The sequence below is a fragment of the Hyaena hyaena genome, unplaced genomic scaffold, assembly GCF_003009895.1.
Source record: "Hyaena hyaena isolate Hyena2069 unplaced genomic scaffold, ASM300989v1 scaffold_545, whole genome shotgun sequence".
Classification (NCBI taxonomy): domain Eukaryota; kingdom Metazoa; phylum Chordata; class Mammalia; order Carnivora; family Hyaenidae; genus Hyaena; species Hyaena hyaena.
Genome location: NW_024081178.1, coordinates 257,170 through 270,364, shown reverse-complemented (window position 1 = coordinate 270,364; position 13,195 = coordinate 257,170). Strand labels below are relative to the sequence as shown.

The window sequence follows — 13,195 nt, the reverse complement described above, 5'->3', positions numbered from 1 at the left end:
CAAACTGACAACCAAGTATACTGTATCCAGACAAAATGTCCATCAGAGATGAAGAAGAAACTAAGACATTTCCAGATAAACAAAGACTGAGGGAGTTCATCACCACCAGACCTGCCCCCCAGAAATGCAAAAGGGAGTCTTTCAGATTGAAGTGAAATGATAGCAGACAGCAATACAAAACGATATGATTATAAGACTCTCTGGTAAAAGCAAATATGCAAAAATATAGAATCCTGAAGTACTGTAATATAGGTGCATTAATCACTTTTAAATCTAGGATAAAATTTAAAAAACAAAAGCATACAAAGTAATTATAAATTTATGCTAATGGACATGCGATGTAAAAGGGTAATGTGTGTCGTCAATAAAGAGGAAAAGAACAGATATAAAGCAGAATTTTACATGTGATAAAGTTATCATAAAATATATTATTACAATGAGATCCAATTGTATGCTGTCTACAAAGCACTCGCTTTAGATCTAAGGACACACATAGACTAAAAGTAAAAGGATGGAAAAGATATTTCATGAAAACAAGAAACTAAAGAGATCAGGAGTGGCCACACTTACAAAGATAAACCAGACTTTAAGGTGAAACTGTCACAAGAGACAAAGATGGACATTATGTAATGAGGAAAGGATCAATCCACCAGGAAGGTAGAAGAGTTATTTAGGATTCCCAAATATCTGAAGCAAACATTGATAGAATTGGAGGGAGAAATAGACACAACACAAAAATATTGAGAGCCATCAGTACCCCATTTTAAGTTACGGACAAAAGCACCAAGCAGATAATGAATAATGAAGAAGACTCAAACAGCAGTAAAGACCAATTGGACCTAACAGATATTTACATAATATTCTACAAAAAAAGTAGAATGCTTTTCTTTTTTTTTTTTTTTCTTTTTTTTTAAATGTTTTTATTTATTTCTAGGAGAGAGAGAAAGACACAGCATGAGGAGGGAAGGGTCAGAGAGAGAGGGAGTCACAGACTGAAACAGGCTCCAGGCTCTGAGCTGGCAGTCAGCACAGAGCCCAATGCGGGGCTCGAACCCACGAACCGCGAGATCGTGACCCAAGCGAAAGTTGGACGCTTAACCGACTAAGCCACCCAGGCGCCCCCCAAAAAAAGTAGAATGCTTTTCAAGCGCACATGAAACATTCTCCAAGATAGGCCACGTGTTAGGTCACAAAACAAATTTTTATCTTTGAGGTTTATTTTTATTTTTGAGAGAGAAAGGGTGCAAGCAAGGGAGGTGCAGAGAGAGAGGGAGACAGAGAATCCAAAACAGGCCCCAGGCTCTGAGCTGTCAGCACAGAGCCTGATGCGGGGCTGGAACCCAGGAACGGTGAGACAATGACCTGAGCCAAAGTCAGACATTCAATCAACTGAGACAGCCAGGTGCCCTGGGTCACGAAACAAATCTTAACTGATTTAAGAAGATTGAAATCATATAAAGTACCTTCTCTATCCATAATAAAATGAAGCTAGAAATGAATAGCAGAGAGAAAACAGAAAAAACATTGTATAAATTAAACATTGAATCTTAAACTCAACCGATAGGTCACAGACCAAATAACAAAATAATTTAGAAAATATCTTGATACATGAAAACAACAACGTCACACACCAAAAATTTACGGGAGGAGGTAAAAGTAGTACAAAGAGGGAAATTTACAGTGGTAAATGCTTACACTAAGAAAGAATAAAGATCTCGAACAAACCACCTGACCTTGCACCTCAGGGAACTAGAGAAAGACAGCAAACGAATCTTTGATCCAGAAATCCCACTTTTGGGTATATGGTCAAATGAATTCAAAGCAAAAACTCAAAAAATATTTGCGCACTCAGTTATAGCATTATCCACGATATCCAAAAGGTGGAAGTAATTGAAATGTCCACTGACAGAAGAAAGTGTGCTATATGCACAATGGAGTAGCATTTGGCCTTAAAAAAGGGAAATGCTGCTCCAGGCTCACATACAGATGAACCTTGAGAACATTATGCTAAATGAAATATGCCGACCACAAAAGGACACCCAGTGTATGATTCTACAAGCTCTAAAATAGTCCAAATCAGACAAACAGAAAGAAACAGTGGGGTTTCCATGGGCTAGAGGGAGGGAAGAAGGAGTTACTGTTCACTAGTATACAGATCTGCAAGACGGAAAAGTTCAAGAGATCCGTTGCACGACAGTGTGAAAATATTTAACGCTACTGGACCACACACTTACAAATAGTTAGGACTGTCAGTTTAATGTTATGTGTTTTTTACCACAAAAAAACCAGCAGGTGTGGGACATGAATGTCAGGTCTAAAGTGAGACATGAGGCAGCCTGAATGGGGTCCCTAAGACGTCCCTGACCCGCATCTCGGACCACAGGCCATTTCGGTCTCCTTGTGTACATCCCTCTCACTGCTCAGAAAGAGCTCCTTACACTGGGTGACCATTTATCTCCAAGAACTAGCAGAGTCTTAGTATAATTCTGTAAACAAATCCATGCATCATGAGCTCCTGTAAAAATACAAAACATCTCATAAATACGTCAAGATTAAAAAAATGTTAATACACAATGTTAATAAAAAAAAATTTATTTAAAATGGACTATCAAAAACAAGATCACAGATTTATCCCTTGTCTCTTTGAAGCGTTCCCCCCCCCCCCAACTGGACATTATCACCTAATGATTAAATCACATGAAAACAAGTGAGTCAACACAATTTACTAAGTTCTATACAGAGATTAAGGAAAGGAGGTGTGGAAGAAGGGTCCTATTTCCCAGGATTCCAGAGAACTAACAGGCTAGTTGGGTTTGGAGGCCGTAAAGAAAAGTACTAAAGGGGAGAAATGTGTTAAACTTGAAGCGTGTGGATAACCAAAGCTAATAAAAGCAGAGGTCAAAGCAGTGAACATGACTGACACAGTGCAGGCAGGCTTAGCTGTGGGGGGCCGGCTGAGGTTCTAGAAGTGCGGGTGGTCTGAAGGCACAGACAGGTAGGGGTGAGGTCGTCGGTGAGGGGGGAAGGGGGAGCACTCATGTGAAAATGGGAATGTACACAGTGTGCTTGGTGGATGGTATCTGACCACATTAAATGGCTTGAGGGGAAAGAGTTGGTGATAAAACCAGTTGGCACATTGGGTGGAGATGGCATTGGAATCGAGGGATGCTCTGTTGAGCCCCTGCAGGATTTTTGTCAGGTGATGAATGTTAGGATCAAGGAGGCACGTGGGGGTAAATCCCAGTGTGGCACTGGGTTGCAAAGGAGCAGAGACAGAAGGACCAGTGGAACGTTATGGCAGAAGTTCAATGTGAAGAATTAGAAGAATGAGGGGAATGTCAAGCTGTGGGGGAATGCAGGGATTTAACCGAAACACCCACCAGCGACCTAAGGAGAACATGCTGTAAGGACTTTCCTGCTGATCACATATCTGGTCCGTGGCAGTGGATTTGATGAGAGTCCACTAGGAAAGGATGTTTGCACTTCGTTTTTACTGATTAAATGGGACACAGAGCATAGACAACTCTGATGAACAGGCAGAAGGAGCCTCACAGTTCCGGGAGTGGGAAACAGTCATGTGTCCTCTCCCAAAACTGCTCCCTTTCTGACACACAAAACTTTTCTTATTTCAATCACCTACATGGCTGAACTCCAGACCCCTGTGTCTAGAGTCTTGATCTAAAATCTGACAGGACTGGGCTTCTCATAAAATATGAGCCAGTGGTTGGCCAAGTCAGAGCCACAGGTCATTACGTGTTCAAATTATAGCATCTTCATTCCCCAGCTAATTACCGTGGAAGGTTTGCAAGACGGGCAGTAGAATATTCTTTTAAGTTGCAACACCCAAGGGATGAATTTGATAAAATAATGTTATGAGTTTTAAGCTAGTAAGAAGATCGTGAAATCAGTGGAATGATTAAAAACACGGGATAATTATAATTTTCGAGTGACCACAACTGGTCAATAAAGCAATACACTTTTGTGTGTGGGACTCTATTGAAGTGTCTGTTCTAGAAGGACAAAACCTCCAGATTTACCCATTATGTAGGCATAGAGGGGCTGTATGTGTACAGATAATGACAGTTTAACATCCAGTAAATCTTTTCCATATTACTTTTCTAGAGTTGGACTCAGAAACGCACCATGGCTCAACAATTCTGCTTTCCCATAATACTCGCAGACTCAAACAGGATAGGATTTGATGAACGTGAGCTCACTCCAAAGCAAAACGAGCTACAAAATCAGAAAGAGAGTTGCATTGAAAAGAACACCCAGGTCCTGTCCATTCTCAGAAATGTGTAGATTCCTTTGGCAGTCGAGAGCCAGCAAATATTTCAATTATGTTTGTCCAACTTTAATGCGCAACCCCATGTTGTAACAGAGATAAAGAGAAAACCATTGCCGTCAAATGGTGGTGCAGCATTTACAACAGACGTTCAGGTAAGAGAATCAATAGCACAAACAACTAACCCACAAATGAACAAAGACAACAGAAGACAAAAAGACTGAGTGGCTTTCATTAGCAAACAACCTCATTGCACAACTTCCTAGGTATTTTAATTCTAAAATTAGTAGAAACCAACGAAATATTCTGGGTTATTTGTGAAAATTAAATTTGAATGAAAATCTCTTCTATTTCTCCATTACTTAATAGCATGAAAACAACCAGATATGATTTCGGAACTCCGAATATGTGCGGCATGGTGTGATGGACTCTGTGGAGAACTCAGGATTTTGAGTCACACCATCTTGGCAAACAGCACTCAAATCAGATACATCTTTCAAACCCAAACTCTAGGACCTTCTGACTTCCCCTTTACTCTCACTCTCTGTGTCCATCCATGGTACCATCTGGTCTACCCACCATCTGCATGTCAAATCCTTGTCCCTCCACGTATCCCTCCTCCTCGGGGCCACGTCACCCCCCCCCCCCACCGCGTACTGCAAAGTGCCTACCTGAGGCAGAGGACCCTCCGTTGTCGGTATGGCCCCACACCACCTGGTGTCTGCTCCGTAGCTTAATCTGCTTGAAGTATCCACCAGATGATACCACTTCCCTGATGAAAACCTTTGAATGACTTCCCATCGCCCATACCCTGAAGTCCTGCCGACAAGGCTCTGTGCCTTCTCCTCCTCGCCCCCCCCTTGGGCCTTACTTCTACCTGTCTTCTTTTTTTTTTTTTATAATGTTTTTTTATTTATTTCTAGGAGAGAGAGATAGAGACAGCGTGAGCAGGGGAGGGTCAGAGAGAGAGGGAGTCACAGACTGAAACAGGCTCCAGGCTCTGAGCTGGCAGTCAGCACAGAGCCCTACGTGGGGCTCGAACCCACGAACCGTGAGATCATGACCTAAGCGAAAGTCGGACGCTTAACCAACTAAGCCACCCAGGCGCCCCTTTCTTCTACCTGTCTTCTTACCGTTCACACTGCTCGCTCTATTCTAGACCTCTGATCTCTTCACTTTCATGTGTGTGCTAGACGCTCTTTCACCTGGGCTCACTGCGACCATAGTGTTTTCTGACTGTAATGCTTTCCCTTAAGTGTTTTTGTGACTGACTTCTCCTCTTCCATCTTTCCTTCAAAACAGACGTTCCAGCTAAAACGGAGCACAGCAGCTTTTGTGCACGTCAGAGCTCTGTTTACTTCAAGGTACTTCGCACAATCTATAACCATCATGGACACCTTAGGTTTTCTCATTTGTTACAGCCGCCACTAGAACACAGATTCTACGTGAGCAGAGATGCATCTGCCTGTCTTGTCATGACTCTGTCTATGAAGCCCAGAGCACGGAGTCTATGAGAGATGTTCAAATGATTCAGGATGCCCACAACTCACTTTAGCAGGAACACAAATGGGAGAGGAGGGAGGAGCCACTATCACCCCAAGACGCAATGAAGGCAAATGTGCGCGTTCTGCGAAAGCCACTCCACGCAGAGAACAATCAAACACGAAAGTAGCCTCAACTGAGTCACAAGGGCGATGCACCCAAGCACAATGGTTCCCTTGGAATCAGGCTCCTTTTCATGTGAGCGATTCTGAGTCGTGAGCGGCCTGGGTGGCAGCATCACTGATTCAATGACTGGTGATTCCCTCAAGCAGCATCGAGAAGGCCAGCTGGTGAATACACATCAGGCTAGGACCCACCTCTTACACAGGTGTGGGAGCCACAGGTGACACCCTGCAGGTGCAATTTTAGGAGAAGTCCTCAGTTCTAGCCACTCTTGCCTGTTGGCAAATTTAATGCCTAAAATTCCAAAGACTACAGAGAAACTTTCTTCCAGTCCCTTTATTTGTCAAAGGAAGAACCATGAGATTGATGTTGCACTTCTCACTTAAATGTTATGCTTGTAAAAGTACTGAAATATCACAGGAAGGATGAAAGTGTTCACTTGTTATTGCGTGTGTGTGTGTGTGTGTGTGTGTGTGTGTGTGTGTGTGTGTTACGTTCAAGCCCAAATAAAGCTGGAATTCTCCTGTCACCTGACCAAGTGTATTAACGATGAATGCCTGAAGTCACCTTCCAAGGGAGTCCTCACCTCCCCAGGAGGGTCTCTGGAATTCTCTGTGATGTAAACCAAAGGCCAGGATTTACAATACAGTTAGTTGATCCCTGAACAATATGGGCAAGTCCAGTTACATACAATTTTTGTTTTTAATAAACACAGTAGAGTGCTATAAACGTATGTTTGCTCCTAGATGATTTTTTAAATAACATTTTCTAGCTTAACGTATTGTGATAAGACAGTATATAAGACATATAACATGCAAACCATGAGTAATTGACTTGTCTGCGTTATCGGTAAGGTTTCTGGTGGACAGTAGGTACCAGTAGTTCAGTTTTGGGGGGTCACAAGTGACACAGAGATTTTCAATGACTCGGTGTTTGGCACCCCTTAATCCTCACACTGTTCAAGGGTCAACTTTCAATACTCCTGTGGTCCTCGGTACAGTTAGAACTTGATAGAAAACTAGGAAGACATGAATAATTATCAGCTGATGGGACTAAAACCAATCTTAATAGCATTAGGAAGGCCTTCTTTGTCTGCCACACTAAAAGTTAGTAGAGGGTCTCAGGCAATTCTTTGAAATAAGAACATTTAGAAAAAACTCTTATGGATTTTTAATATATAAATAAATACTAAAAGGGGCTTAACATGAAGAGATTAAGAAGATCACTTCATGAGACCTTTGAGAAAGTACTGGTTTACTAGATGTTCACTAGGTGGGAAGCACTGAGCTCTAATCTCTGAGAGCACAGAAGGAAATCTGTGTAAATGCACCAGGGTTATACTGAGACCAATTCTTGTTTAATCTCTCATCCCCTGTGAGTTTACTCACACCCATCATTCAAGTTGAGAAACCTTATCAGCATTAATGTAATATTAAAGTGCTGTTGAAACATTCATCAAAAATTTGCAGGTATTTATAAAGATTATTGTAATCACCGTAATCCAATCAAAGTTGTCAATATTGGATCGTGATAAAATCCTACCAAAAATATTTAGTACTTCCGATTTCAAAAAGCTCAGCACATTTTCCAGAATTTCAATCTTTATCTAGAGAGTTCTTTCTGAATTCCTGTTTTAAAATGAGTACACAAAGGAAATAAAATATGGGACCCATTGAATCCCTGAACATAGCAAGAAGGAAATTAATGCAGCTAACTCTATTATGTTCTCCACATTGATACATGACTGTCACATAAAGTTCGTTTCTGCATTTTCTAAAAAATCGTTTTTAAAGACAACTTTCTTTGAAAATTGTAAATACTTTTAGAATAAAGAACAAAGGAAATTATCTCCTTTAATTAATTCCTACATTTTCCTTTTTAAAAAGAAAGTTATGGAAATAATATCTATTTCCTTTCTACTTATATTGCCACAAATTCAAAGCTACATTTAATGCTGAATGATGCCATTTCTTTCATTCTATGTAACCAGTACATTTATATCTTCCTTTTTAGTTTTGTTGAATCAAATATTTGGAAAACAGACATGTCATTTTAAAAGGAAATTAGACAATTTTAGTTTTTGTCTGACTAAATATCTTTTGATGGGGTCTTATACATGGATGATATGTTATCTTTTTCTCACTATACACGTAACTCTTTATGCCCCTCTCCACCTCACGCTATCTCTGTCTCTGTCAAAATAACTAAATAAATTTTAAAATTAATTAATTAAAATTAAATTATAAAAAATATGGGGCGCCTGGGTGGCTCAGTAGGTTAAGTGTCCAACTTCAGCTCAGGTCATGATCTTATCGTTCATGACTTCGAGTTCCGCATGGGCTCTGTGCTGACAGCTCAGAGCCTGGAGCCTGCTTCATATTCTGTGACTCCCTCCCTCTCTGTCCCTCCCTTGCTCACATGCTCTCTGTGTCTCTCTCAAAAAACACAAACATTAAAAAAATAATAATAAAGTAAAATTAAATTAAATTAAATTAAGATAAATTAAAGAAGGACATCTGGCTTCCAGAACACACGGAGCACTCAATCATGCTGATCTCTGAGCTCCCACCCAGATCCTGCAAGGGAACCTTGGTCATCCATGCCTGATCAGACCTTCTTGGAACTGCTTTTTCAATCATTAAAATTGTATAGTTCATCCCCTCAGATAAAAATGTTTTTTGTTTGGGAAATTCCTATCAGCGCTCATCCCAAAAGATGCATGGTTATAACTGCTGGGACCAGGTGCTCATGTCTGGATGAGGAAATGAACATCTTCACAGAGAAGTAGGTGTGGACCAGCTATGGCAGCTCTGGTTTTGAGGACAAACCGCGTCCCCAACACTGACTCACACGCTTCTTTCCCTTCCGTGTATCATCCACCTACTCGTGACGCTCCGTGTCATCATAGGTCAGAGAGGGCACGCGCCCTTTGGCTTCGGTAAAGAGCCGTCGTGATGAAGGGCATCCGGGCACTCCGTGGGTCACGAGCATGGCAACTAGAGTCTGTGCAGGCTGAAGACACCCTGTCTCATGTCCTTTCTCCTGTAAACACAGGGCACACCTCAAGAAGACGGCTTTCTGAGGACCCATGAGGGAGGAGCTGCAAGCTGTTCCAACAGGACCCGGAATAGAGTGTGGGCTTTTGTCGTTTGGACTGTGATGTCATGGGTAGCGACCTTAGGGACAAATCTGAATTCAGAGGACTGCGGACCAGCGGTGCATATTTTAGGGCAGATGTAAAAATAAGTCAGTGGATTAAAAACATTACACAATCTTTGGGCAGCTTAGTTCAACAGTCCCTATACTGTGTGATGTTGGCCTTCATAAGGTTAATTCCAGAAACACATTATATAACACATGTTAAACTCTGGTACAAAGAAATAGAACAGAGAAATGAGCACCTCTAAACACACAGGTGGTTGGGGCGCCTGGGTGGCTCAGTCAGTTAAGCATCTGATTCTGGCTCAGGTCATGATCTCATATTGTGGGTTCGAGCCCCATGTCAGGCTCTGTGCTGACAATTCAGAGCCTGGAGCCTGCTTCAGATTTTGTATCTCCCTCTCTCTTTCACCCTCCCCTGCTCATTCTGTCTTTCTCTCTCTCTCTCTCTCTCAGAAATAAATAAAACATTAAAAATAAATAAATAAATAAATAAACACGAAGGCAGTAAGGGAAGACCTGAACGTCACAGGTGGGATCAGAATGGTGTTGGCATCAGAAAAACAACCATTCCTGATGAATGTTAACAAATGGAAATGTAGCACCATGTTTGGCCAACTAAAATATACATACATTAAGTAATGAAGCAAGGCCATGGGTTTTTAAACAAGATTCATTTCAGTGAGAAATATGTTAGTGTTTCTCTTTTAATGAAGTGTGTTGGCTGGGGAAAGAGTGGAATGGAGAGAATGATCTTGTTGACCCTGTGATTGTACGTAATAGTAACTGCAGACGAATCACTGTACTCGCACCTCTCTTTATGAGAAGTGAAAAGCCTGAAGCCACAAGGTAAGTTTGAAAGAAAGAGATAAATGCATTCTTCAGCCCTAGCATTGCCGAAAGTATCAGCGAATTTATTAATACTATCATAAATAAGGCTGATAGTTTCCTAGCTACAGATGTTCACAAACTCCATCCAAGTGGCAGATTTTTTCCCGACATTTCCTACATAAATAACACCTGCAGAATCATTTTACACTGTCACCAAAGTAGTCCTATTCAAACAAATTGGAATAAACTTGCATACAAATGCCTGTAATAAGTAGGGAAATTTAACTGAAGTGGGAAACAGCCCTGTGGTTTGTGTCTGGTTCGGAATATTTATCATCAGCTGGAAATCTGGCCTTTCGCAAACATGCCTACGCTTCCATCTCGGCAAACTGTTTATCTCCATTCAAAAGACCACTTATTAAAGCTTATCCGTGTATTTGCTTATCTGCAACTACTTATTAAAGGAGATGAATATCAACATGGAGCGTTTTTAGTGCCTGAAAACATGTCCTAAAATAAACCTGACTCTCATCGGAAATTCTTGTTTCTTTTTTACAAGGTTTACCTGCATAATCAAACGCCAAAGAAGGTTTATGCATCTGACCTTTGTCAACCCATTTATCGGACTACGAACTCACTTTTCACTTTCAGTTTTAAAAGGTTAGCGTCTCCTTCTCGATATCTTCTTCCAATGAAGATGAATCACACGGGGAGCAGGTGGTAAGGCCCTGTGCAGCCACAGGTGGCTTAGAGGCCACGAGTGGACAGGCCTTAGGATCATAATCTGCTTGGAAATGACAATTTTCTGGGCCTCTGGATGCTCATGGAAACACCACTCACAAGAAAACCAGGCATAGCATAAATGGTTCCTTTCTGTGCTCGTGAACAATGATTCCAGATCCTAACTTCACTCATCCAACCATTCCTGATGCCAACTTTGACATTTCTTCACTAGTTTGCTTTGTGTAATATGTATTTCAGAGACACAGACTTCGTGTGACCCAGTTTCATGCAATTTTTAGAGTCGTTCTGGAACAGTGATGTTTTACTATGTAAGTAGGGCATGGCTTTATTTTCCCTTCCTGAGAAGTGCTCAGTATAACAACGGAAGCTGGGCACAGACAGATGGGACCTTACTTTTGTACTCCAGGTGGAATCCCGCGGCCGCCACGCTAATGTCAGACTGGAAGTGGAGGCAGAGCTGGTTGGACGTGCTGTTCAGAAGGGCCGGGACCGTGGTTCCTGAAAGAAACAGGTGGAAGTGCTTTAACGTCACCCATGCATTCGCTTTGCTCTCGATAAAATATGCGGGGGAGTCTGTTCAGGGTTACAAAGCCCCGTGGCCTGACTGCACCCTAGTGACCTGGGTACTGGCTTTGATCCTTCTGTCCCCACAGCCTTTCTGTTGTTCACATACAGCAAAAAGTTGCACCTCTCCCTGGCCTCCCGAAGCTGACGCGAAGGTGCTCTATCACATCAGGGTACGGGCACCGAGTTCTCACATCTTACAGGACACCGGCGCACTGGCTTTTCGCATGGCGTTCTTTTAACAACATAATCATTTTGTTTGTTTACTTGTTCTGGTTTGACTTGAACAAAGAAGGGAAAAGCTCAAATGAGGGGCGTCTGGGGGGCTCAGACGGTTAAGCCTATGACTTTCGGTTTCTGCTCGCGGTTTGTGACTTCAAGACCCGCATTGGGCTCTGTGCTGACAGCGCGGAAGCTCCTCAGGATTCTCTCTTCCTCTCTCTCTGTCCCTCCCCAGCTCGCTCTCTTTCTCTCTCTCTCTCTCAATCTCAACATAAATAAACTTAAAAAAAAGTAAAAGCCTCAACAGAGCAAGTCTTACAGAGGCTGGGGGAGCAGTTCGCCTGGGTGGACTGATCCACAACATTATTGGTAAAAGGCTGCTTTTGACTGTGTGTTCTCCACCCTTGGGGGATCCCAACTGAATAATGTTCCCACCGAGAGCTGGAAACGATTTCAACCGAGCCCGCGTGAAGAGGACAATGCAGGTTCATGACACAGGAGCTTCCCTCCCTTAAAATGTACAGACTTGTGTTGTGACAAACAAAAAGTCAGCAGGATGTGCAGACATCCAGGACAAGGGTGACGGAGTCTGACACCGGAGGGGCTGAGGAGAGGAGAAACGCTCATCCGTCGGGAGTTTAAAGTATTCGGGAGGATGTATTAATGGGGAACAATAAGCGAGTGTGAATCCCCTTGTCCTGAAGTCCTGCCCTCGCTGGTCTAGGGAACCAATTCCCATCCCCCCCCCCCCGCCCCGGGTGCACGTGTGGGACTGCCTGGAGGTCAAGGGAATGGCCACGGGTAAACCTCAGCATGGAGCAAGCCAAGTGCTACAACAGCCGCACTGAACAGAACCCTGTGGTGTGAACAAGGAAATGCTATTTTAAATAACAGAACAAGGAAATGAGTCTGTAATTATGCAAGACCAACCAACGACGAATGTCACCGCAGACGTAGGATCCTCTGGCATCCCTGTCTCCACGATCCCGGTTTCCTCCACCAGCTTTCTTCCAACCACGCAGGGTACAGACTCCCGCTGACCTCGCCTCAGCGGGCATCCAAAGGCCCTCTGCAGGTGGCGTGTGCAACCCTAACTCATGAGCTGTGCCTGTTAACACCTGGCCCACCCCCTGTCCCCACGTGAGTCAGCACACTGTTGGCATCCGCTCGCGCCCTGACACAGCCTTCCTCCTCTCTGCGACCCCGCCTGCATCTGCCAATGGGTCCCACCTGGCCACCCCCTCAGAGCCCCCTTTCACTGCCATTCCCCCAGCGCCAGCCACCAGTCCTGGCGAGAGCCGCCAGTACAACCCTCTCCAGACCCGTTTCGCAGATCTCCGCTGCCCCCCAACCAATTCAATCTCTACCCAACAGTCGGAAAGCGTTCTTTTTTTTTTTTTTTTAATGGACGTATGATTACTTCATACTGAAAGTCTCATGGATTCTTGATGATCTTAGGATGGAATTTCAGCCTCCTTGATTTGGCCTAAGACCCTGTATGATCTAACCACTGTCGTTATTTCTTGCTTCTTCTTTTTTATAAGTCATGTTTTCTGTTCGAGGTATTCCCATAATTGTATGGCTAGCATGCTCTTTCTCTTTCCCTCTGATCCATTTTACCCTCTTAAAAAAATCAATTATAATTAGTGTACATTGTCGTATTAGTTTCAGGTGCACAATACAGTGATTCAACTGTATTGCTCAGTGTCCGTCATGATAAGTGGA

At 42.9% G+C, this 13,195-nt stretch overlaps 1 protein-coding gene across 1 annotated transcript in view; it reads right to left on the bottom strand.

Annotated features, from left to right (window-relative positions):
- The window catches only part of CSMD1 (CUB and Sushi multiple domains 1), a 467,695-nt gene that overhangs the window by 201,603 nt on the left and 252,897 nt on the right, over positions 1 to 13,195 (bottom strand). The window contains exon 30 of the mRNA XM_039255776.1: positions 11,078 to 11,182. Coding sequence (XP_039111707.1) covers positions 11,078 to 11,182 — 105 coding nt within the window. The remainder of the gene's footprint in view (positions 1 to 11,077; positions 11,183 to 13,195) is intronic.